This window comes from Bufo bufo, chromosome 4 (assembly GCF_905171765.1).
Source record: "Bufo bufo chromosome 4, aBufBuf1.1, whole genome shotgun sequence".
Classification (NCBI taxonomy): Eukaryota; Metazoa; Chordata; class Amphibia; order Anura; family Bufonidae; genus Bufo; species Bufo bufo.
In genome coordinates, this window is record NC_053392.1 from 586,495,367 (window position 1) to 586,522,772 (window position 27,406).

At 46.4% G+C, this 27,406-nt stretch overlaps 1 protein-coding gene across 3 annotated transcripts in view; it reads left to right on the forward strand.

The window, feature by feature from the left end:
• Nucleotides 1-27,406, forward strand: part of KCTD3 (potassium channel tetramerization domain containing 3) — a 61,038-nt gene that overhangs the window by 19,273 nt on the left and 14,359 nt on the right. For 2 of the 3 annotated variants that reach the window (XM_040430430.1, XM_040430432.1), the window contains 4 exons: nt 6,642-6,779; nt 9,825-9,915; nt 10,059-10,091; nt 18,966-19,156. In XM_040430430.1, the coding sequence (XP_040286364.1) occupies nt 6,642-6,779; nt 9,825-9,915; nt 10,059-10,091; nt 18,966-19,156 (453 nt within the window). The remainder of the gene's footprint in view (nt 1-6,641; nt 6,780-9,824; nt 9,916-10,058; nt 10,092-18,965; nt 19,157-27,406) is intronic. The other variant, XM_040430431.1, reaches the window with a different exon arrangement.

The window sequence follows — 27,406 nt, forward strand, 5'->3', positions numbered from 1 at the left end:
TTAATACCGATGCTGGCGTATGCAGCAGGGGACTGTCTGTCAGTGACTGCCGGGTCCGTGCCGCTGATCGGGCGGGCGCAGCTCCTGCATCTTCCCGATCAGCCTGCCGTACGGTTGATGGTCCTTAAGTGACATCCACCAGCGCCGTACATGTATGGCGGGGGTCCTTAAGTGACATCCACCAGCGCCGTACATGTATGGCGGGGGTCCTTAAGTAACATCCACCAGCACCGTACATGTACGACGGGGGTCCTTAAGTGACATCCACCAGCGCCGTACATGTATGGCGGGGGTCCTTAAGTAACATCCACCAGCACCGTACATGTATGACGGGGGTCCTTAAGTGACATCCACCAGCGCCGTACATGTATGGCGGGGGTCCTTAAGTAACATCCACCAGCACCGTACATGTACGACGGGGGTCCTTAAGGGGTTAAAGTGTTTTTTGTGATACATGGGAAAAGGGGCTGTTTTGAATTTGTTTTTTTATATTTGTGTTTTTTTTTTACTTTTATTTTAACTGTTACCTGTTTTGAGTCTCACTATTGGACTTGAACCCGTGATTGTTTGATCACTTGTACTATACACTGCAATAGTTATGCATTGCAGCACATAGTGATTTTACCATTATCCTATGACACCCTCCCTCTATCTAAATGCTCAGGTGCCATGGTCGCTTGTGACTGAGTCATCTCAAGGGTTAATTGAGTTAGGCCTCATTCACACGTCCATGGTATGGCTGTGATGGCAGGATCCATGTTTGATCGGTGGTTCCTTGATTTTTAGTCCGTGTGTCATCCGTGTTTCACATACATCGCTAGGCTGAAAATGAATTTCTATCTTCTAGCGGCGATCCATGAAAACCACGTACCAAGCACGGATGGCATCCTTGTTGAGTCTGTGGTTTTCGTGAGGGATCTGTAATCAAAGGATAAATTGGCACGTGCTTCCGTGATGTCGCTGCAGGCCCACGGTCTGTGGTAAACCACTGATTTGTGAATGCACACATTAAAGTCAATGTATACGTGAGTGGTCAGTGGAGACCATGGACATCATGTGTATGTGACTCACCGACGTGTGAAATAGGCCTGATCTGTGTACGGACACACATTTATTGACAAGGAGAATGGTAACATATTTAGGATACATTCACACGACAACAAAGGCCATTAAAATGGAAAAACTGTCAGTTGCATGTACGAAAAGAAAACCAACTCGTCGTGGAAACAAGTGATAGAAAAGTAATAAAACAGGACAGATTTATTTTTATCTAAACCGAACATTAACAAAAACATCCGGAGTCTGAGACAAAAGTCGCAATTTTTCCACTGCAAATATGCTTCAAAAGTTGCAAATGTGTTTTAAAATTCACAAGTTCGGTCTGGCAGGGTTGGCTGAAATTTTTAAAAAGTCGCATTTTAGTGCTAGTGGTAAAATGTCGCAAATCAAGAGAAATCGAGGATAATCAAGTTTATATTTAAAATTGGCGCGCGCCTTTTGATATTTGAAGTGAAACAAATCACCACTTTTGATTTGTGATGTAAGTATTTTTTTTTATTATTATTTTTTTTTAAACTGACATTTCCCTGACCGCACATATTTGCAACATTTCCGCTGGCAAATTGCGACTTTTGTCTCAGACCGGGGACGTTTTTTTTTTATTGTTTTTGTTGAATGTCAGTTTTCTGACAGAACCCTGTTGTTTGGCTCATTTCTATTAGATGAAAATAAGTGCGTCCTGTTTTAGTACTTTCCTATCACTTGTTCCCACGAGGAGTTGTTTTTTTCTTTTCATAAATGCGCCTTTTTGATAAAAAGTCGCATCTTTCTGCCATAAATGCGACTTTTTACACAAAACACTGCAACATAAGTTGGCTTAAAGGGAATCGGTAATCAACTTTATGCTACCCTTACTAACGGCAGAATAAAGTAGAGACAGGTGAGTCGATTTCAGCGGTCTCTCATTTATAAGTTAAGAGTAAGTGGTTGCCGAGAACCAACATCACAATCATTGCAGACTGGGCCTTGAAAGGAGTCACGGCCACCCGAGAAGTCATGAATTCCTGCTCTCCTGCCCAACTGCTGCTGACTGACAGTCTTCTACCTCGTTTTCTCCCTTTCTGTCTAGGAGAGAACTGATAACCATCAGCACATGGGCGGGGAGAGCAGGAGATTATGAATAACCAGGACTCTTCTCAGGTAGATGTGACTCATTTTAAGGCCTGGGCTGCAATGATTGTGATGCTGGTTCTCGGCAACTACTTACTTTTAGCTCATCAGTGACACACCGCTGAAATCAGCATTTCTGTCCCTAATTTATGCTGCCCTCAGTGAGGTTAGCATAAAGTTGATGACGGGTTCCCTTTAATTGGAGCCATTTTTGTCGATAACAGGATGATAAATGAGGCCAATGTGATAGCCCCATCCACTTTGACACTTATAACTCGTTTCTGGTGTGATGCATTCTTTATGGTGAAAATCCTGGAGAAAACGGTTGATATATTTGGCGCAAATCATAACACCTTTCTTTTTGGTGCATTTTATGCCATAATTCTGGCGCAACATGCTTATTAGTAAGCTTCCCCCAATATCTAAGATTCAGACTCCAGTTACAATGGTTTTAACATACAATTAATATTGTAACTTGAGCACGCACTGTAGTTACTAAAACGGACAGGTCAGGAGAGGGGACATCTTCTTCTCTTTAACCCTTCCACTGCCCGGAATACAGGTGTGGCTCATGCCTTCCACAATTTCTTTTCTATAGTGGAAAATAGTCCAGCATCTCAGAATCCATAAATCACATAACAAGCGGTTGCAGAAATATCCAAACAACTCCTACGCATTCCGAGCAGCTTAAAATACCAGATATCAGACGCTCCTCCCCAGTAGTTAATTGGGTAAGTGATTCACCTGCATCAGTCTCTCGTGTCTTCACTGACCTGCCTTCACACTTTGCAGATTACATGGGTTTTTTTCCATGCGGATTTTACGTGCGGAAAAACCGCAGCATAAGGCCTCATGCACACAAGCGTATTTTGTTTCCGTGTCCGTTCCGTTTTTTTTTTTGCGGATAGGATGCGGACCCATTCTTTTCAATGGGTCCGCAAAAAATGCGAACACCAGACTATGTGCTATCTGCATCCATATGTCTGTTCCGTAGCCCCGCAAAAAATATATAACATGTCCTATTCTTGTCCGTTTTAGGCATTGTTACAATGGATCTGCAAAAAAAAGAAACTGATGGCATACGGATGTCATCCGTTTTTTTTTTGCGTACGGCAAAACACATACGGTCATGTGCATGTAGCCTTATACAGCACCCGTAAAGTGTACGAGATTAGAGAAATCTCATGTAGGTTTCGTTGTTTTTCTTAGGGGCGGAAATCGACCTGCTGTGCGGATTTTGAAACCTGCAGCGTGTCAAATTGTGTCAAATTTAGTTTTTCTTGTGCAGATTTCACCCTTTTCAATGGAAGGCTGAGATCTGCGAAAAATCTACATCAAATCCGTAGCTCAGCTCCCATACTTATATAGATGACCGGTCCTGATGACATCAGTATATGTAGCCCGAACAGCCCATTGCCTTAGATGACCCTGCAATTTTTGGGGCTTGTGTTTTGTGGGACAAGTTGCACTATTTAATATACGTAGCATACAATATAGTGGGGAGCCATTCTGCCGCAGTTTTGTTGTTTTTTTGTACTTTTTAGTGACTGTACTTTTTAGTGACTCCATTTTAAAGTGCGTGTGACTTTGATCACTATTAATTAAATTTCTTTGGGGAGCGGAAGTGACAAAAAATGGCAATGTGGCCATTTTGAATTATTTTTTCCGTTACGGCATTCGCCATATGGGATAAATCAGTGGTGCCCAACCATTTTTCGTCTGAGGGCCGCACTAGACTTGGTATAAATTTTGCGGGCCGGAACCAGGTAGCTTTGCCAGAAAGAAATGCAAACGCTATGAGGGGGCACGTGTGAGCATTACTACTGTGAAGAGGGCACATATCTGGCATAACTACTGTGAGGGGGCACATATCTGGGCATAACTACTGTGAGGAGGGCACATATCAGGGTATAACTACTGTGAGCTGTGAGGAGGGTACATATCAGGACATAACTACTGTGAGGGGGCACGAGTGAGCATTACTACTGTGAAGAGGGCACATATCTGGGCATAATCTGGGCATAACTACTGTGAGTGGGCATAACTACTGTGAGGAGGGCACATATCTGGGCATAACTACTGTGAGGAGGGCACATCTGGGCATAACTACTGTGAGGAGGGCACATCTGGGCATAACTACTGTGAGGAGGGCACATATCTGGGCATAACTACTGTGAGGGGGCACATATCTGGGCATAACTACTGTGAGGAGGGCACATATCTGGGCATAACTACTGTGAGGGGGCACATATCTGGGCATAACTACTGTGAGGGGGCACATATCTGGGCATAACTACTGTGAGGAGGGCACATATCTGGGCATAACTACTGTGAGGAGGGCACATATCTGGGCATAACTACTGTGAGGAGGGCACATATCTGGGCATAACTACTGTGAGGGGGCACATATCTGGGCATAACTACTGTGAGGGGGCACATATCTGGGCATAACTACTGTGAGGGGGCATGTGTGAGCATTACTACTGTGAAGAGGGCACATATCTTGGCATTATTACTGTGAGGGGGCATGTGATGTATACATGTGTGTAATGTATGTAGTGCAGTATGGGATGATCACACACTGCACTACATACATTACACACATGTATACATCACATACTGCACTGTCACCTTCTTCTGCAGGTCTACCTTGATGTCTGGTCTTTAGGGTTCAGTCAGATCCTCCACCGCCATGCTTGCGCCGTGTGCCCGACACCACCAGGAGCTGGCCCCTCCTCCTTTCATCTCCCGCCGGCTTCTACAGCAGGGCGCTCTATCGCTCCAGTGCCCGCCCAATCTTAACAATCAGGGGCGTAGCTAGAAATGACTGGGCCCCATAGCAAAAAAAATTATGGGCCACCCCTTCCGGATCTCCCACCCCCACATACCTATTGGACTTCCCACCACTTCCAGAGCTCCCCCCCCCCGCCAATTGTCGTCCACAGATCTCTCCCCATGTCGTCCACAGATCTCTCCCCCCCCCCCCCCCCCCCAGTGTCGTCCACAGATCTCTCCCCCCCCCCCCCCAGTGTCGTCCACAGATCTCTCCCCCCCAAGTGTCGTCCACAGATCTCTCCCCCCCAAGTGTCGTCCACAGATCTCTCCCCCCCAAGTGTCGTCCACAGATCTCTCCCCCCCAAGTGTCGTCCACAGATCTCTCCCCCCCAAGTGTCGTCCACAGATCTCTCCCCCCCAAGTGTCGTCCACAGATCTCTCCCCCCCAAGTGTCGTCCACAGATCTCTCCCCCCCAAGTGTCGTCCACAGATCTCTCCCCCCCAAGTGTCGTCCACCGATCTCACCCCCCCAAGTGTCATCTACAGATCTCCCCCCCCCCCCAAGTGTCGTCCACAGATCTCCCCCCCCCCCCCAAGTGTCGTCCACAGATCTCCCCCCCCCCCCCCCAAGTGTCGTCCACACAGATCTCCCCCCCCCCCAAGTGTCGTCTACACAGATCTCCCCCCCCCCCCCCCAAGTGAGACAGATCCCCCCCCCCCCCCCCAAGTGTCGTCCACACAGATCTCGAAGTGCACATGCACAGTCTTCCTGGCCTCTGGCAGCGCGCCTGTGCGAGATTACGGCACTTCTCTTCCATTTCACAGAGGCAAGTGCAGTGAATAAATTAGCTAGGAGGCGGCGCTGGGCGGGGAGATTGCAGGCACAGGCAGCATCGCTTTGCTGCCTGTGCCGTTCGCAGCGCGCCCTGCGCTGATAAAGTCCGGTCACTGCGCGGTCCGGTCACTGCGTGGGCCAAATCCGGGCCGTAGCTTGGGCATCACTGGGATAAATAGTTATATTTTAATGGTACGGACGTTTTCGGATGCAGCGATGCCTATTTTATTTTTTTTGTTAGTTATTATTTAGATTTTGGGGAAAGGGGGGTGATTTGAACGTTCATATATTTTTACTTTTTTTTTCTTTTACTTTTTAGGTGACTACAACGGTCAGTCATTACATTGCCAGTTGTGTTCTGTGATGAGTATTTATCCGTCACAGAACACACCATTCACTATATTACAATACAGTGCTGCCACCTGCTGGCCTGTATTGGTATTCACCAGTGATGGGTGTCGGAGCCTGCTTGTGGCTCCGGGTCACCTCTGGGATATTACAGCTTCCCCGGTCTTAGCTGGGGAACGCTGTTACGGACGCGTAACAGGCATATTGACCGCGGCATATGAGGGGTTAAATGTGTGCATTCAGCCTTATAGCTGATCGCATACTATCGCCTCGGGCCTCTTCTGTTTGAAACAGCAGAAACCCGGTGGCTATGCGCGTGCAGGCGCCATCTTTAAAGTGCGAAGGGGTTAATAGAGGATATTTTGGCACACCGACTTCTCCCTGTTCACCTGTATAGAAATATTCTGCAGATTTCCGCATTTTAGAATACAGTCAGGCTATAGTCCATAGTGTGAACACAGCCTCATGGTAAGAGCCATGTTCTCATTTTATATTTGTGCTTCTATGTTTCTAGCTATTCCCAGCAGGAAGTTGACCTGCGAAGCTTCTTCCTCCGCCGAGAATAAGGTGATTCCAAGACCATGCGAGGTATCTGTCCAAGGGGGCGCCGCACAGCCCACCCTCTCCGGTGTAGAAGGGGCGGTGAAACTAGGTAAGTTATTTCAATTGTCGAAGCCTCTTCCATACTGTCTGGTTCACATTGGCGTTACTGGTTTCGGCAGAGGAACAGCCTGCTGGATCCGTAACTACTGTGCGCTGCCGAAAGTCCATCTGGCCCTATTCACTATAATGGGGACTGTCAGAGGCGTGAGGAGCTATTTATTATACCAGAGTTGGTTGGTGGGGTGTCGGACCCACGTCAGTCCTGAGGGTGGGCCATTAATGGTAAAGGCGTGGACTCTCACCTCAGCAAACAGCATTTATCATGGAGAGAAAGTTAATACAAGCCACTTACTAATGTATTTTTATTACCCATATTTCCTCCTTTGCTACAGTAGCTTGATCCATTTTTCCATCACATTATACCCTGCTCGTTTCCATGGTTACGGCCACCCTGCAATCCATCAGCGGTGGCCGTGCTTGCACAAAAAAGTGCCTGCCTCTCTGGTGGCCAGGAGCGTGGACAAGCTCACTTTTTCCTATAGGGTGCAAATATAACCACCGCTGCTGGATTACAGGGTGTGGTCGTAACCATAGAAACGAGCAGTGTATAATGTGATGGAAAAATGAATCCAGCCAGCAAAGGAGGCAATATGGACAATCACAATACATTAGTAAGTGCCTGGTATTCACCTTCTCTACCTGGTAAATGCCATTTGCTGAAGTGAGAGAGCCCCTTTAAGGGTACTTGAACTTTCATGATGACATATGAAAGGTTTCGATAAGTGGGGGTCAGAGTGCTGAGCCCCCTGCCGAGTGCTGAAACGCTGACCATGGAGCACTGGCTCTCTTCAATGGAGATGGGCTCATAGACTTTCTATTGAGCCCATGTTCAGCAGTGAAGAGAGACAGTGCTGTATGCGAGCGCTTCCTTCTCCTCATTTTAGCGATCAGTGAGGGTCTCAGCACTTGAACCCCCCCCCCCCCATTGTGACATGTCAACAGGTACACGTTAAGGTATTACTAATGCAGCAATGTGATGGTTATGTATGGTATATTTCTTAATTTGTGCCCATGCTTACAAACTTTAAATAAAGCTGTAAAGAGGTTGTCTGACCTCACACATTGCTGGCCTATTGCCACGATATGCCACCAATGTCAGATGGGTGGAGGTCTCTGCAACGGAGCCCCCAAAGTGAAAGAGAGTGCGCCGTGCATGCGTCACCCTCCATTCACTTCTATGAGATAGCCAAGTGCTGAAGTGAATGGAGAGCACGCTGCGCGTTCTCTGTGCACTCTCGTTCACTTTGGGGGCTCTGTTCTAGAGATAGGTGTTGGTCTCGCCTCTGGGACATGCACCTATCTGACATTGGTGGCATATCCCAGTGATATGCCACCAATGTGTGAGATAAGCCAACCTCTTTAATAAAAATAATAAAAAATACAAGTCATGTTGGGCCTGGACTTTACAATGATCCTGACCTGCAATGGGATGTGGCGATTCTGCATCTGTCGCTATCCCCAGTAACGGTATTGCATCGCCGCTGTGTGCAACTGGAAATGGTCCTTAGCTGGGGGTGAGGCGGCATCAAGTCATAGTTTTCTGCCTCTGATTTACTATTGATGATTTTGGGTTAAATCCTTGCAGCAATGGACAACAATATTTAAAGGGATGTTCCCATCACAGGACATGCCATATTTGCCCCATCTCTAGTATCAGCACCTGCCTCTTGAACAGGGGTCCCCAACCTACAGCCTACCTGGTGAGACGGCCACTGGGTGCTGCATCCAGATGGAGATGGGAGCGTGCACATGCGCAGCTCCCTGCCTTCACTACTACGGCAGCAGGCTCTGTCGGAGTGAACGCATTCCATGGCCACATTCTCATTCACAGCCGGGGTTCTGTTCTGGAGATAGGTGCAGATTTTTTGTATCTTTGAAATAAAAAAAAAAGTTGCACTTGTAGTGAAGAGCGAGAATAAAATATATCCAAATCTCCTCGCCTTCCTTTCCCCTCACTAGGTGCCTGCTCAGAATCCAAATGTCAGTGCTTTCCCTGAGATGTTTCTGGTACTTTGTTAACCTCTAACCACTTCCTCCTGTCGTTTACATTGACTCGAAATGCGTGGTGCACGTGCCAGTTCTCCTCCCCATTCCGATCATTTGATTTACCCCCGAGAAGCGATCATTGCACTGACTGTGACGTCTCTCTCTGCCCCTGCTGGGTGTTTAAACAGAACATATGTACAGCCGGAGCCAATGAAGCATTTGTATACATAGCGCAGGCCTCCAGTGATGTCGCCTCCGTCGTCAGTCGTTTTACATCCAGGAGAGACATCACTGCGCACTCCATGAGGCTGCTCCCCGCCGCCGACAAACCCTTCAAATCTGCACATTGCACTTGTGACTTGTAATAATTCTTTCTAGCAAAACGCGGGCACCGCTGGCAGCGAACAAGGGGAGGGGGGGGGGAGTGGAGGCCCCCATCGTCATCCTAATGAAGATATTCCGTTGCCCGTGACATTTGAGCTCCGCAGCGACAGATTTCGGCTCTTTTTATTCCGTTTAAGAGCAGAGGATAAATGCAGGATGCCGTGTTTGCAAGAGCCGCACTTGTAGACATTGGCGTGCTTGAGCAAAACTCCGCTTATTAAGTATGGCTGGCAGTTTCTACTTAAGAGACTTATGATTTAGTGAGAGTGTCACTTCCAATAGCCCCATTTCAGCGGAGGATGGTCTCATGAGTTCAGATTTGAGAAGCAGTGATGGATCAGTGATGGTGATGCAATTACGGGACTTGCCAGCCGCGTACCTGACCTGTAGATAAATGGAGGCAGCGCGCACGCTCCCTCTCGCTCCCCACCCCCCGCTCGCTCTGTGCCAAGGTTGCATTCATTCCACTGCGTCCGACCAATCTCATTTGGGAATCCTATTTCTTTCTCTGTCCAGGGCTTTCAAAATGGCAACGGCACAAAAGAAGCTAGAACTTAAAATTATCAATGTAAATTGCAGGTGATTAAGAGGCTGCAAATAATCTCGGACTCGGTCATTTTTCAGTGGCATTAATATTGTACATATATTCGCTTGGCTTTTGTAGGATTCCCAGTGGATCCCCGGAAAGTACTAATAGTAGCGGGCCATCACAACTGGATTGTCGCTGCCTACGCTCATTTTGTGGTGTGCTACAGGTATGAATTATTCATCATTTTCTTTCCTTTATTTTACCGTATTTTTTTTTTTCTCTTCTCGTCATCCCCCCTGATTGTTTTTTTTTTTTTCCGGGAATGCTCTGAGCTCCAGGTGGCGGGAGCCATTTCTCTTCTGAAATTAGCTGGTATGACTGCGATCACCATGAACATAAAACGTGAGCAGGATCATCTGTTCAAGCGCTTCACTTTTTATATTAGATTGTAAAGAAGTCATTACTTTAAAATCTGTCTGTGGTGAGATAGAGGTATATGTACTTGTCCGGTTAATAACGTCGTTCCCTACAGACGGGGAACAATCCGGCAGAATGATGAGCCGCCACGCCAGGAAGTTTCTGCTGCTTTATGATATTGCCGACCAGGAAAAGTTGCCTGCTGTTGGAATAGTTTCCCAGTAGTTTCACTGATGGCGTGTTAACCCTTACCCGCACCCTGATGTAGTGTAGTGTACTGCTGGGATCGGAGAACACGACATTGCCAGCAGTTAACCCTTCCAGTGTTGCAAGTCTGACCCATCTATAGGGCTAGCGTCGCGAGGGAGGCAGGCTGGAATTCATATATACTAAGTGAATAAATGTCCCGCCTCTTCCAATGATTGGCTGAGTGGCGATCCCAAACCAATTTGGGCTTCGTCGCGAGAGAAGCAAGAAAGGGGTCGGCAAGCTGAATAGAAGATCTTTTAGGCTAAATGCAGGATTGTGTGCGGATTTGCGTGTGGGAAATCCGCGCCGTAGGTCTTGCACGTTGTATTCTATGAGAATTTGAAATTCTCATGTACACAATGCCGATTTTATTTTTAATTTTTTTCCCGTGCAGATTTTAAAATCCGCAGCATGTCAATGTATTTTATTTTTCCTGGCCGGATTTTCTCCATTCACTTCAATGCGTAGAGTAAAATCCGCACCCTGAAAATACGCATCCTATCCGCACCCATTGTCCACACGGATTTCCCCTTAATGTTTTTAAACCATTTGATGGCCATGGGAGATTTTTTTTATTTTAAATTTTTTCGAGAATTACGGTACCCCTTTAACCTCTTAGTGACCACTAATATGCCTTTTTACTTACGTAGACAAGTTTTTTTTTAGCCAAACAGCTTGCTTTATACAATCATTACATGTACTTAAAATGGTGCATTAACAACTATAACTTATCCTGCAAAAAATAAGACCTCATACAAGTACATTGATGAAAAAACTAAAAAGTTATAGCTCTTGTAATGCAATTTTTAAAAAATGTGCGTGGTCACTAAGGGGGTTAAAGGGGTTGTCCCACCTCAGACAATAGTGGCATATAGCTAAGATAGGTGTAGGTCCCGGAGGCAGCGCCACCCTCCCTGAAAATAGCTGAAAGTGCTCACTCACCTATTTTCAGAACTCCCATAGATGTGAATGGAGGGCATGCCGTGCATGCACGGTTTGCTTTTGTTCACTTTGGGGGCTGCATTCTAGAAATAGGTGCGGGTCCACCTCTGGGACCTGCACCAATCCGATATTGGTGGCATATCCCAGCGAGATGCTACCAGTTTCCTCTCTAATACACCCCAAAGAATACTTGAGCTGGTCTCTGCAGCTAGGCTCTGGCGTCTTCAGCTGCTGCAGCAGCCACGTGTTTTCGACGTGACGTCACTGCAGCAGAGTAAATAGAGCCTGGCTCGGAGAACCAGAGCGGCATTTTGGGGTCTGCCAGGTAAGTACTTATCAATTCTTTATTGCAGGCTGATCTCCTGACACCAAACAACCCCTGTAAACACTAATGTGTATGCACCTCTAGTTTCTGAAAAGTTCTGCCATGTCACAGTGTAATGTCCAGAAGGTTAGATCAGTGGGGGACCGGCTCTCCATTGAGACGCAAACCGAGCAAGGAGGGTTGGAGATGATAGCCTAGAGTAGGGATCAGCAACCTTCGGCACTGCAGCTGCTGTGAAACTACAACTCTCAGCATGCACATTTACTCAGCTGTTCTTGTAACTCCCACTGAAGTGAAATGAGGATTCTTTGAGTTGTAGTTTCAGGACAGCCGGAGGTTGCTGAACACTGGCCTAGAGAATCACAGCCAAAAGGGACACAGTGTTTCTGCCCCTCCAGTTCTGTTCGGCGGGAGCATCAGCAGTGGGACCCCCAGTGATCAAAACTTCTGATATGTCCTGCTTTTCTGAAACTACAGAAAACAGAGTAAGAAAGGCTGTCCCTCCCGGGTAGGAAGCGCTGTCCCTCCCGGGTAGGAAGCGCTGTCCCTCCCGGGTAGGAAGCGCCGTCCCTCCCGGGTAGGAAGCGCCGTCCCTCCCGGGTAAGAAGCGCCGTCCCTCCCGGGTAGGAAGCGCCGTCCCTCCCGGGTAGGAAGCGCCGTCCCTCCCGGGTAGGAAGCGCCGTCCCTCCCGGGTAGGAAGCGCCGTCCCTCCCGGGTAAGAAGCGCCGTCCCTCCCGGGTAAGAAGCGCCGTCCCTCCCGGGTAAGAAGCGCCGTCCCTCCCGGGTAAGAAGCGCCGTCCCTCCCGGGTAAGAAGCGCTGTGAATTTGCAGCTTCATTCCTTGTGTACCAGATACTCACATTCCCTTTGGTAATATTTCTGCTTTGAATCGCGGCACAGTATGAACCAGGCCTAACATAAAAAGTGACCGGAGGGCCGGTTACAAAACAGAGGCTTGACATTGGTCTCAAGGACTTCATGGTGTCTCTGTTTTGGGCACTTTTTGCAGTCTCACCCCTTAACGATGGTTGTATAAAGTTTTGCCCGCGGACGCAGTGAAGCCCTCGCCGCCCTTTCATTTAGTGTCATTACTGGCCAAAGCATTTAATAAGTCTGAAATTGGCCATTTTAGTGGCTCCCGCGCGCCGCTCGTATACCTAACTGTGATAGAGTGAACACAGTGAGGGGTTTATTGAAATTTGTCAAAAATCTTGCTCTAATGCTTTTCAAATGGATTACCTGTCCGTCCGCGCTCGCCGTTTCAAATTGTTTCAGTCACAGTCAGGCAGCCTCGTGGTGACTCCAAGAAAAATAGAAAACTCTGCACCTGACAAAACTTTTATTAATGGTAGTAACAGCGTGGGGGCTAATGCAGCATCTCCATTTTTTTTCTCTTTCTCTCTCCCCAAGTGGTTGGCAGAAGGAGAAAAAATGGAGACGTCTTTGATTTGTGGACATGTCTGGAGTAACAAAATCTAAAAAACGTATTGATTCGGGTGAAAAATGACAGGAGCCTAACTTATCCCAAACTTTATATGTTTGTGTCCGACCAAACTAGTTGCTGTAGCTGTCCTGTCCACCGTCACCACAGACAGGCCTTGTAAAACAGCTCTGCTTATATAGGGGGGTCCCAAGTGGGCTCTCGTGATGCACGAAAGATGCTTCAGGAGATGAAGGCAGTCTAAGGGCTTATGCACACAAACGTTGTTTGGTTCCACATCGAAGCCGCTTGTTTTTTTTTTTTTTTTGTCTGCACCGGTTGCTTCGTTCCATGGCCCCGCAATAAAAATAGAACATGTCCTATTCTTGTCTGTTTTACGGACAAGAATCGGCATTTCTATTATGGGCAGTCCGTTCCACAAATTGCTGAACCCACACGGACGGCATCTGTGTTTTGCGGGACCGCCAAAACACGGCACGGTCGTGTGCCTGAGCCCTAAGTCCTGTAGTAGGGTCAGTTTGCACAATGTATTCTCAACAGTTGTATAAAAAGTCTTTAAGGGGATGTAGGGTTTCCTATATTGATGACCGTCCTATCCTCAGGACAGGTTATCAATATGAGATCACTGGGGGTCCGACATCCGGAACCCCTGTCGATCAGCTTTTCAAAGAGACCCGGACGCTGGTGCTATCACTGCATTCTCTTCACTGCTTGCCTGCTTTCCGTCCCATTCAAGTGAGTAGAAGAGGAATGCCGCAATGTTGTCAGCGTACATGTAAGCCGTGAAGACAACGCAGCGCTGACACGTGCACTGCAGTGTATTAAAACATTCAGCCCCTGCTGATCCAATATTGGTGTCATGGTTTTTGGCTGGACTGGCCGACCACCTAATGTGTGCGTTAGTATCCCAACTCTTCCCGCAGTGGCACATGACGGGGAAAGGGTCAGGCTTGTTGGATCTCATATGCCAATCTTTGTTCTCATGGGAGATAAGCTGTCACCAGAAGTGTTTTAATCTTATATTATACCTGCAGAGAGGAAGCGTTCCTTCCCGGCAATCGCCGGCTCGCTAGCAAAGGAGACCACTGCTATTACATGCAGTGATCTCCTCCTCAGTATGGGGATGAGCAGTCGCTAATGCCATCGCTAGTCCCCATACTGACTAGTTGTTTGCCGGCAGCAGATTGTGATTACACGGCACAATATGCTGCCGACAAATGAGGACGTTAAAAGATCGGCGACACATTTAGATGGCCAGATTATCGGAACCGCACGTTCCCAAAAAAGTGGACAATTATTGTGCTCAACCTGCGGCCCTCCAGCTGTTGCAAAACTACAACTCCCAGCATGCCTGGACAGCCTACAGCTATCAGTCTACAGCAGGGCATTGTGGGAGTTGTAGTTTTACAACAGCTGGAGGGCCGCAGGTTGAGCATTCCTGGTCTAAATCCATCTTAAGCCTGCTAAAAGATTTCAATTACCCCATGAATGAGCGTTTCCAGATTATCTTTAACCTCTTCCCGACTGCAATCCGTCTATATACGTGCTAATTACACATGCCCCGTGCAGCTAGCACGTGTATAGACGTCAGGCAGTTCTTTAATCCAAGCGCTGCAAAACGCTTGGATTAAAGCTGCCCCTGCCCTGCTGCTGTCACGGACATCATACAGTGCAGTAATGCTGGCAAGGGACTAATCAGAGTGGTCCCTTGCCGGAGATCGACCCGATTGGTTGGTCCAACCAATCGGTTCGCGGCAGTGAAAAAGTGGCTGTTGAAATCAGGTAATGTGTCCTGGTGCCCCTGCCCCTGATGCGGTCCGCCCCCTCCCCGCCCCATATATTCATCCTGCCCCCATCTATACCCCCCCTCCTTTCCAGCGCTGCCCCCGATGCGGTCCCCCTGCTGTGTTTGATGGTGGCGGCTCCATTCCTGAGCCGCCGCCATCAGCAGCGAGTATCAGCTGTATGCTGACACTCTGCTGTAACCCCTTAGAAACCATCGGGGCTGCCGTGGCAGCGCCCGATGGTTGCCATGGCAACCGGATGCTTTGCAAAGGCGTCCGGTGTTGCCACCTACAGGAAATCTGATAGTATTATACTTTGCAATGCAAGAGCATTGCAAAGTATAGTACAGCCATCAGCCTTACTGGATCTTCAAGATCCAAGAGGGACTTGATAAAAAAAAAAAATTTAAACAATAAAAGTAAAAATAAAAAAATAAATAAAAATGTTAATTAAAAAAAAATAATTGCCTTTTCCTATAAAAGAAAAAGATGAAATGAAGAAATAAAATACACATATTAGGTATCACCGTGTCCGTAACGACCGTCTCTTTAAATATATCACATGATCGACCCCGTCCGATAAACACCATTTTTTTAAAATAAAAACAGTGTAAAATCACTAATTGATCAAAAAGGCGTATGCCCCCCAAAATAGTACCAATCAAACCGGCACCTCATCCCTCAAAAAATTATACCCTATTTAAGACAATCGCCTAAAAAATAAAAAAGCTATGGCTCTCAGACTATGGAGACACTAAAACATAATTTTTTTGGTTTCAGAAATGCCATTATTATGTAAAACTTAAATAAATAAGAAAAAGTATACATATTAGGTATTGCCACGTCTCCAACGATCAGCTCTATAAAACATGTCACATGACCTAACCCCTCAGATGAGCGCTGTAAAAATAAATAAATAAAAACTGTTCCAAAACAGACAATTTTTTGGTCACCTTGCCCCATAAAGTGTAATAATGAATGATCAAAAAATCCTATTTACCCAAAAATGGTACCAATAAAAACCTCAACTTTTTCTGCAAAAAACGAGCCCCTGCACAAGACTATCGGCAGAAAAATAAAAAACATATGGCGTTCAGAAAATGGAGACACAAAAACATAATTTCCTTTTCAAAAATGCTTTATTATGTAAAACTGAAACAAACAAACAAAGTAGACATATTTGATATCAATGCGTCCGTAACAACCTGCTCTATAAAAATAGCGCATGATCTAACCTGTCAGAGGAATCTTGTAAAAAATTCTAAATAACAAAACTGTGCCAAAACAGCAATTTTTTGGTTACCTTGCCTCACAAAAATCGTAATATAGAGCAATTAAAAGTCATATGTACCCCAAAATAGTACCAATAAAACTGGCACCTTATCCCCTAGTTTCCAAAATAGGGTCACTTTTTTGGGGAGTTTCTACTCTAGGGGTGCATCAGGGGGGCTTAAAATGGGACATGGTGTCTAAAAACCAGTCCAGAAAAATCTGTCTTCCAAAAACCATATGGCGTTCCTTTCCTTCTGTGCCCTGCTGTGCGCCCTTACATCAGTTTACAACCACATGTGGGTTGTTTGTGTAAACCACAAAATCAGGGTAATAAATATTGAGTTTTGTTTGGCTGTTAACACTCAATGTGTTAACGAAAAAAATGGAATAAAATGGAAAATCTGCCAAAAGAGAGAAATTTAGAAATTTCATCTCCATTTTCCTTTAATTCTTGTGGAACATCTAAAGGGTTAACAAAGTTTGTAAAATCAGTTTTGAGTAACTTGAGATGTGTAGTTTCTACAATGGGGTCATTTATGGGGGGTTTCCACTATGTAGGCCCCACAAAGTGACTTCAGACCTGAACTGGTCCTTTAAAAAGTGGGCTTTGGAAATTTTCTTAAAAATTTTAAGAATTGCTTCTAAACTTGTAACGTCCTAAAAAAAAAAAAAAAATGACATTTAAAAAATGATGCCAACATAAAATAGACATATGGGGAATGTTGAGTAGTAAATATTTTATGAGGTATCACTTTCTGTTTTAGAGGCAGAGAAATTGAAATTTTTTTAATTGCTAATTTTTCAAAATTTTGGGTAAATTTGGGATTTTTTCATAATTTAAAGGTGAAATATATTGACTCAAATTTATGACTATCATGAAGTACAATATGTCACGAGAAAACAATCTCAGAATGGTTTGGATAAATAAAAGCCTCCCAAAGCTATTACCACATAAAGTGACGCATGTCAGATTTTTACATTTTGACCTGGACACTGGGGCATCAATGACCCTTGGTCATGAAAGGGTTAACGAGTGTTCATATGAACGCTTGTTAGCGATGATCCTAACAATTATCTGCAGCTTTAATATAAGCTTTAGTTGTGCATGCATGTGTATGGCGGTGGGGGGTTGGGGAAGAGAAGCTGTGGACTGACAAATAGTGAAGGTGTGTGACCACTTTTAGTGATGATTACGTGGCAGTACGTGTTTCATGTCAAGTCCCCATGCTGTTGTTTTGCAGTGGGAATCAGTGTTGCTGTTCATATGGTATGGTGTTTACATTCCACATCGAGAAGTGACTTGATGCGGTTTCCGCAATGAAATCTTCCATATGCACAGTCCCAAAGCGTACTTCAAGCATTGCGGAAAGCCTGCCGATTTTTCTGTTCAGGAATTGCGCGCTGCATTTTGCAGTACCAGCAAAGGGAATGAGTTTCTAGTATTTCTCATTTTACATACTGCAGAAAAAAAATCCGCCTGTGGTGCAGATTGCAGCGTGTCAATCTATGCTGCTGATTGTTATGGCGGATCTCCCCCTCCGCAGTGAAAAGAGGGTTCAAATGAGCAGCATTTCTGCGACCTAAACGTGCCATTTGGTGCGTTTTTTTTTGTGCTGCAAAAGGTCTGTAGCGATTCTGCAACATGTGAACATACCCTTAGAGCTACAACTCTACGGACTCGCCATCTGTTTTGTGTACTAATCACTGTAGGACGCGTGGTTGATCTCCTCCACTATCCCTACAAATGCTAGAGTGCATAAGACTTTTGTACAAGATTAGGCAAAGTTGATGGAAATTCAGGCTCTGCCAACTGTATGGAAAAGGGTTCACTAGTACCCGAGAAAATACGTCTTTTAGAAGAAATCCCTCTGAAGCGCCGCTCCTTCCTCCGTCCCTGCAGCCTGTGATGTGCCCTTCTGGATCCACTATCTTCTCTTCTGCAACCTCACTTACATCACATCCATTCCTGGCCAAGAACTTTGGAGATGAAGCAGCGCTTCCTCAGCACATGCGCAGTATCATCCTACTACTACGCTTATAAGATGTCGCTGGAAGTTGGAGGGGGCAGTCTTTGTCAGGTGGCGGTCACATTGGAATAGGCTAGGGATTTTTTTATTTTATTTTTTTATTTAGTAACCCTGTAGGAAACAGCCCACACTGGAAGTTTGGCAGGTAAACGTATGGATCAGGGGTGGTGATAAAAAAAAAAAAAAAAATACAAAGGTCTTTGCTTTGGAAAATCCCTACTTGTTAGAAGGTGTCGTTTACAATAAGCTGATCACAAAGTGTCTCCCTGATGGGACCGCCATCGCTCAGCTGTGATCTGTAGCCGTATACCAGGCAGTGTTTGGTTTCCCTACAGCGCCACTTCAGGGGAAATAGAGCATTACAGAGTGTCCGCTCACCTCAGTGGATTGTCTGTGTAATGCAGGACAGGTCTTCCAGCAGGAGAGCGCATTGTAATCCCTCTGCACCCTGGTCAGGAGATGAGGGTCCTGAACAGAGGAGACCAGTAGTAGAGTGTGTCGAGTTAGGTTTTCTAAACTGGACAACCCCTTTAATAAAGTTTAAAGTGTCGCTGAGCTTTCAAACTATTTTTGGTACGTCATAGCGACATATAGCCTTACAATCCTCTGCATCCTCAATAGCAAAGCGGAGAACTTCCGGTGCATGCGCTTCACTAGCAGGCACTCTAATGAAGCAGGGAGCAGCGCCTGCGCTGTTGTCCTGTCAGCACCAACAGTGTCTGCACCTGAAGTTCATCGCTTTGCTATGCAGTCGGGCTCTGTATGATCAGGTGCTTTCTCCTGTATAGTGTAACGACCCTCGTTAATTTATCTTCTTCAGAATAAAGGAGTCCTCCGGCTGGCAGCAGGTTTTCTCAAGCCCCTATCTAGACTGGACTATTGAAAGGGTGGCTCTCAATGCAAAAGTTGTGGGGGGTCCCCACGGTGATAAAGATAAGATGGTGGCCATCGCCTCGGAGAGCAGCATCATCCTTTGGAGCATACAGGATGGAAGCAGCGGAAATGAAATAGGTAAGGTTTGTTTGCAGAATCTCTTTGGGGTGTGTTGAGTCCTCTTGCTAGAGCATGGGCTGTGGAGTTCATATCTGTATCATAGCCATCATGTATGAACCTCATGAAGGACCTTGTGAGGAGGAAGCAGGAGAGATCCTTGGATTATATGGATTTATTAATGTAATTCTCAACAACTTTCCTACAGATTAAGGCCTCCTGCACACGAACGTGTGCGCCCCGTGGCCGTGCTGCGGCCCGCAAAATGCAGGCCACAATGCCTGAACACCGTCCGTGGGGCAGCGGTTGCGGACCTATTCACTTTAATGGGTCCGTGATCCGGCCGTTCCGCAAAAAGATAGGACATGTTCTATCTTTTTGCGGAACGGAAGTACGGGACGAAACCCCACGGAAGCACTCCGTAGTGCTTCCGTAGGGTTCCGTTCCGTGCTTCCATTCCGCATCTCCGAATTTGCGGACCCGTTGAAGTGAATAGGTCCGCATCCGTGATGCGGAATGCACACGGAACGGTGCCCGTGTATTGCGGATCCGCAAATGCGGTCCGCAATACGGCAACGGGAAGCACACGTTTGTGTGCAGGAGGCCTAAGGAAGTGATTGATTTGTCTGTAACCACTCATTAGGGTTGAGCGAACACCTGGAAGTTCTAGTTCGCCACGCTCGGCTGAACTTCGCCACAAAGTTCGGGTTCGGAACCTGAACTTGACACCGAACCCCATTGAAGTCAATGGGGATCCAAACTTTGGGGCTAGAGGGCTGCAAAAGGAAGCAAAATAGGAGTAAGAGCAGGACAATTGCTCTGCAAACAAATGTGGATAGGGAAATGACGGAGGTCAAAGTGGAGAAGGAGGTTGAGGAGGAGGAGATAGCCAAGATTGTTTTTGTTCCCCTCCCCATTTATTTATTTTTCCACCTCATCCACCTTGACATTGACCCTTGACCTCTGTAGGGGCAGGAACACACAGAGAGAGTTTAAATTCCCCCCACCCCTCCACCCCCTCAGTGTTTTCCTGTCCCTACGGGGGTTAACACATGAAGAGAGCCCTCCTTGTGGAGGGTGGAAAGAAAGAAGAAGCCTACGGTTTTACCGGATCTCCATCTGTCCTCCCGCGGCAGGGGCTAAGACTGGGCAGCAGGAACATCAAGGACCCTCGTTCTGGCTTATGCTGGAGCCTACGGTCCTTCCCAGACAGCAGACCTCCTTCCTCTTGGGGAAGCAGTCAGCTGCGCCGGATTCACTCAGAGGTACGCACGCGAATCCAGCGTCCTCTTCTACTTTACCAGGTGACCGGCAGGGGAGTAGGTGCGGCGCAGGAGATAAGGGCCTGTGCGGCGCATAAAGAAGCCGACAGCTCGGGGCACAGCTTGATGACATAAGACGCCAGAAGTTGGAAGAATCGCAGGACTTCACTCAGCGTCTGCCTGCAGTCACTCCGCGATGTCTGAGACACCTACTCCTTGTCAGGAGGTCCCGGATCCCTCTGCAAGCGCCAGTACTGTGAGTCCCCTGCGGGGGTTTAAGTGCTAGACACCACATTTCTTATTATGCAAGTGTACTAGCTCTGTTCGCTAACTGGGTGTATATTTGGTTGTTCCTTTGATTCCAGGGCACAAAAGACTCTAGGTCAAAAATAAAGATACTAAAGTGCAATGCATGCTCTAAGAAGCTCCCTGAAAATTATAAGAAAAGACTGTGTAAGTCTTGTCTGTCTGAGATATGGACGGAGGAACAACCAAATATTTTTTCGGAGATGAAATCCTTTATTCAGGATAAAAATTAAAGGGAGTCTGTCATCAACATTTCACCTTTGTAACGCTTCCCATAGGTTTCTAGCATCATTACAGTTAATAAAAACGTTACCTTTAGCATCAATCCTGGACTTATAAAACCGGCAAAAAACATCTTTGTAGCAGATGCAAATGAGGGCTCGCAAGTGCCCAGGGGCGGCGTTACCCTCGTTGGTGCCTTGCTAGCTCAGCCTTTTCTTCGCTTCCCCCCGCCCCTTCCTTCCCTCTGCCCGCGTTTCGCCGAGATCCCGCGCCTGCGCACTCAGTCCGTCGTCCAGCGCATGCGCACTGCGATGCCCATTCCTTGTACGGCATCACAGTAATTAATGCGCATGCGTCGGCTAACGGCGCGAAAACACCACAAAGGAGGCGGTCCATCGGCGCATGCGCATTAATTACTGTGATGCCGTACAAGGAATGGGCATGGCAGTGCGCTCGCGCCGGGCGACGGACTGAGTGCGCAGGCGCGGGATCTCGGCGAAACAACAAGTTAGTAGATAGGCGGTCAGAGGGAAAGGATGGGCGGGCGGAGGCAAGGAAGGGGCGGGGGAAGCGAAGAAAAGGCTGAGCTAGCAGGGCACCTATGAGGGTAACGCCGCCCCTGGGCACTTGCGAGCCCTCATTTGCATATGCTACAAAGATGTTTTTTGCCGGTTTTATAAGTCCAGGATTGATGCTAAAGGTAACGTTTTTATTAACTGTAAGGCTGCTAGAAACCTATGGGAAGCGTTACAAAGGTGAAATGTTGATGACCGACTCCCTTTAAGTCCTCCTTAGCATCTATGTCTACTCCCAGTGGTACCCTTCATCCTCCAAAAAAGCGGAAGCTTTCTGTCCAGTCCTCCTCTGACGCAGACGAGGCTGAAGAAATTTCGGTCTCCTCTAAACAGGTTCTTGAGGAAGATCCTCTATCTGAGGGAGAGGTCATAGTAGAGGATAAAAAGTATTTTTCCTTATCTGAACAAATGGAGGAACTATTAAGAGCCGTCAGATCCACTATGGGGATTGAGGACACACCTAAACCACGCACAGTCCAGGACAAGATGTTCGGAGGCCTTAGATCTAAGAAATCAATTGTTTTTCCGATAAATGAAAACATAAGAGAGATCATTATGGACGAGTGGGTAGACCCGGAGAGGAGACTGGGGGTCTCTAAGGAATTTAGAAACAGACTTTTTTTTGACCAGGTTGAAATGTAAAAGCTTTAATGAGACACCCAAAGTAGACATTCAGGTGGCAAAGGTGGTTAAAAGAACAGCATTACCATTTGAGGACTCCTCCCAACTAGGTGACCCCATGGACCGTAAGGCTGACTGGTTTTTAAAAAAGTCCTGGGAGTCGTCTATGTTCAGCGTAAAAGCTAACATAGCAGCAACATCCGTGGCTAGGGCCATGTACATCTGGTTAGGGGAACTAGATGACCATCTTAAAAACAAAGCCCCTAGAGAGGAGATTAGAGACTCAATCCCTTTACTCCGATCCGCTACGGCCTTCCTAGCCGGCGCCTCTGCGGAATCTTTTCGTTTCTCCGCCAAGGATGCGGCTCTATCAAATGCCGCCCGTAGGGCCTTATAGCTGAAAGCCTGGTCTGGTGACAAGGCTTCAAAGGCTAAGAAGCTATGTTCAATCTCCTTCTCAGGGGAGTTTGTATTTGGCCCTACACAAGACAAAATATTGGAAAAGGCCGCTGACAAGAAAAAAGGATTTCCGGAGGATAGGGATGCAAAGAAAAAACCCTTTTCGGCAGTTTCAACCCCATCAGAGATCATATAGGGGAAAAGGAAAATCGCGCAGATGGAGCTACCCCAAAGGGGGAAGAGGAAGGGGCTTCATCCTTAACCCTCAAAACAGACAGTCTAGTAAACAATGACGCCAAGGTGGGGGGCAGACTGATAAGGTTTCTATCTACGTGGAAGCAGATCACATCAAATCACTGGGCACTAAACATCATCGCTCATGGATACAGGATAGAATTTTCTTCAGTTCCCCCCAAAAGATTACTGACCTCGTCACAAAACAGGTCAGAATTACCCAAGATATGGCAGGGAGTTCAGGGACTTTTAAGCTCATGTGTAATCCAGAGGGTCCCAAATTTAGAAAAAGGGAAGGGTTTCTACTCAAACTTTTCCTAGTAAAGAAGCCCGACCAGTCTTTCCGTACCATAATAAATCTAAAACCGCTAAACAGATCCATTTTGTACAGAAGATTCAAAATGGAATCCATCAGATCCACAATCCCGCTTATACCAAAAGTGGCGTTCATGTCCTCAATAGACCCCAAAGATGCCTATTATCACATTCCCATTCACCAGCTCTCACAGACATTTCTATGCTTTACAATAAAAGATCCGAGAGGTACCCTACACCACTTCCAGTACGTTGCACTTCCGTTCGGCATCTCTTCCAGAATATTCACAAAGTTAGTGGTGGAAATGGTCGCTTACCTTCGCAGGGAAGGAATAATTATTATCCCCTACCTCGACGACTTCCTGATTGTCGGCAGGTCAGAGGAAGAAAATATAGTCTTATACAGAAGATTGCAGGGTTCCAAAGATCTCGCAAATGCTCCATACGAGAGGCTATGAGTCTGTTGGGAAATCTAACTGCCTGTTTGATTTCAGTTCCTTGGAGCCAGGGCCACTCAAGAAAGAATCCTGAAAGAATGGAACGGAAATCAGACGGATTTGGACAGGAAGATCCTGATACCACAAAGGGTGAAAACCGATCTCAATTGGTGGAAGCTCAATGGACGCCAGCGCCTTGGGCTGGGGCGCAAAAATTGCAGATAATTTTTTTTCAGGGTACCGGGCCAGAAAACATAAATAGAAAGTCATCCAACTTCAGAGAATTATACGCAGTCCTCAAGACTCTAAAAGAAGGAGAGTGGCTTTTAAAAGGACAACATTTAAAAGTTCTGTCCGACAACATAACAACGGTAGCATATCTAAAACACCAAGGGGGAACAAGATCCAACCCTCTAGGAGAGGTGGCAAGGAAGATTTTCTCTTGGGCAGACGAAAATTCCCTATCGTTATCTGCAATCCACTTGAAGGGTTCCAATCACAGCCATGCCATTAGTAGGCATGGCTGTGATGGCTTCTAAGGTCACACAGCTTAAAAGCTTGTTGATTGGCTGCCCTGCAGCCTTTCAACAAGCTTTATTAAATGCCCTAACTCGAACCCAAACTTTTCCAGCAAAGTTCGGGTCCGGGTACCAAAAATAGTAAAGTTCGGTACGGACCCAAACTTTACAGTTCGGGTTCGCTCATCACTACCACTGATCCCATTCATAGTCTTGAGTGGGCCTCTCTGCTCCGCATGTTCAATGTGACAGATCCGCTCTACAGTTCTTTACTACAGATGATATTTGGACCAGTCATACATAATACTGAAGCTCTTATGGGGGGCTTTCTCCAGAAGAGTCTTCTGGACATGATTGTTCCCTTCTTGGACAATGAGAAACAGGGAGCAGGCCTTAGATCCCCAATTCTTACATTACATGACCAGCCATCCTTGAGAACAGCCACCGTGTAATACTACATTTCCCCTAAAAATTCCTGGCCAGCCTCCTTCTTGGCAAAATCAATTGTTTGCCGGGAGCAGGACTCTTTGGTGAGACAACCCTTTTAAAGAGGTTTTCCAAGACTCTAATACTAATGAGTTATCCTTAGGAAATCTCTTGACTGACAGGGTCTGACTCCTGACACACTCTATATCAGGGGTGCACAACCTGCGGCCCGGGGGCCACATGCGGCCCTTGATACCATTCTGTGCGGCCCCCAACCATCTGGTAACAGACATGTATGCCTATGTCTTGTGGCTGCTCACATGTATTTTTCATATATTTCTCCCATTAGATGGGAGTCCTGGAAGTGTAACTAGACATTAATGTTATATAATGTGTGTTCAATATGCCATAAGTACAATATTTCAGTTGTTAATACACCTTAAAATTTTAATTTCGGCCCTCGTCATTGGTTCAGTCTGGCAATGTGGCCCCCAACCAGGAAACGTTGTGCACCCCTGCTCTATATGAACAGACTTCTGTGCTCCAGTACAGGTACTGGAACAGTACGGCTAAGTGGTGAATGTTAATGGTATTGTAGCTAGGGTTTTTTCGATACCAAAATTTTGATTCCATTTCGATACCATAAAGTATTGCAATACTCAATTACTATTCGATACCACGAGAAAAAAAATAAAACGCCAAAAAAATCCGCGTGCATTCCGCATTTTATGGAACGTCCGGCCCATAATAGAACAGTCTGATCCTGTTTTTTGGGGCGCAAAGGTGACAAAAAAAAATGTCAAATCGCGCCATTTTTAAAAAAAATTTCTGTTGCGGCGTTAACTGCATAGGACATTTTTTATTTTATTTTAATAATTTGGACTTTACGGACGTGGCGATATTTAGATATTTTTTATGTAAAATTGGGAAAGGGGGTGATTTATACTTCATATCTTGGTGTTTTTTTTTTTTTTTTACTTTTTTTTTAAATAACCATTTCCCCCCTTAGGGGCTAGAACCTGGGATCTTTTTTACCCCTTGTCCTATTCACTCTGATAGAGCTCTATTAGGGTGAATAGGACTTCACACTCTCCCTGCTGCCCAGTGCATAGTACACACAGCAGCAGGGAGATTACCATGGCAGCCAGGGCTTCAGTAGCTAACCGATTGGAGCCCCGTAGCATCCTGGCTGCCATGGTAACCGATCGGAGCCCCAGGATTACACTGCTGGGGCTCCGATCAGAAGCTGCCACTGCACCACCAATGAGGATGAGGGGACCCTGATGCCACTGCCACCAATGATTTTAATACTGGGGTTTGAGGGGAAGGTGCTCACTTTGCCACCTATGATTTTAATACTGGGGGGTTGAGGGGAGGGGGCGCAATGTGCCACCAATAATTTTAATACTAGGGGGGAGGGGGTGCACTTGATAATTAACACCTGAGGGGTTAACTGCCGCTGATCGCAGATCCACGCCAGCACCCGCCTCCGGGATTTGTATGTTTACTTTCATTGGTGGCGCAGTGCGCCCGCCCCTCTATCCTCATTGGTGGCAGCAGAGGCACAGGGGTTAAGGAGAGACTGCTTCCTTCTCCCCTGTGCTGATGAGGAGAACATGGAGCGCGCTGAGAGCAGCGCGCTCCATGTTCTGCGATACTAGGCTGCGCAATAGCAAAGCCTAGTATCGAAAAAAAGGCAAATCCGGGAATCGAGGTCGATACCAGACAAAAGTATCGAAAATTCGATACCCGAAACAACCCTAATTGTAGGGCTGAAGTACTCCGTGCATGGACCTGCGAGGTTCTGGAGCGCAACAGCCCATTCATACAGCTGATCACCGGGAGTGGCGGGAGTCAAACCCCCAGTCATATGATATTAAAGGGGGTTGTCTCATCCTAGCAATATGCCACCAGTGTCAGACCCGCACCAATCTACAAAACAGGAACCCTGAAGTGATTGGCCACAGCTGCCCTCCATTCATTTCTGTCGGAGTTCCTAAAATTGCTGAGTGCTTGCGTTGTCCAAGAAAATGTAAGGTGTTTTCAGTTCACTTACTTCATCTACATCTTCACTTACTTCATCTGTTCTCCTAGCTATCTGTCACACAACCTGTGATGTCGGCTTCTTTTCCTGCTCTGATGACGTTCTGGCCACAAGCCTGGGGAGCAGGTTGTGTACATAGCGTCACTGTGAAGACTGTGCTGGTTGGAGCCAGAAGCCGCGCCCTCTGCACGTCCTGATCTGCTGGCTGAGCTGTCTGCCCTGTATCTCCTCCCACTGGATTCTTCAGCAAAGTTTAACTCCTTCTACCATCAGCATTACACACTCAGGGCTGGAGGCTGTGCTGACAAAAACTGGAGGAGTTCTCTCCTTTGTACTCTTCTGGTGTCTGCAGAGCATTGCACATGAACAGGTCGGGAAAAGATCCTTTGTGTATCAGCAATGTCATTATACTGTACAGCTGGGACTTGTAGTCCCACACATACAACATGAGTATCCCAGCAGTCAGACTGCAGACAGGGGAGCACTTTTATTCACTCCCTTTACAGAGCAGGGTGAGGGACAGGGCTGTTTTTATTGAAACCCACAAATATTCATAAGGAAAACCTTTAGAGATTGCTGTTACATGCCCCCATAGCTCTGCAACTGAATGTAAACAAAGGGCCAGACCAGAATGAGAGAAATGAGGAAAAAAAAAATATATTTTTTTTATTTACTTTTTGCCTAAAACTTGTTTAGTGTGTGTATATATATATATAGATAGATAGATAGATAGATAGATATATTTTTGACCATCAGATTTACAGTGCTTTATTTTTTATTTATGACATTGCTGACAACCCCTATAATTTTTATGGGACTTCCAAAAGTGGACAACTTTGTTTGGAACTCCTATAGAAATGAATGCAGAGCACGCTATGCTCTCCTTTACTTTTGGGGGACTGTTTTAGAGAT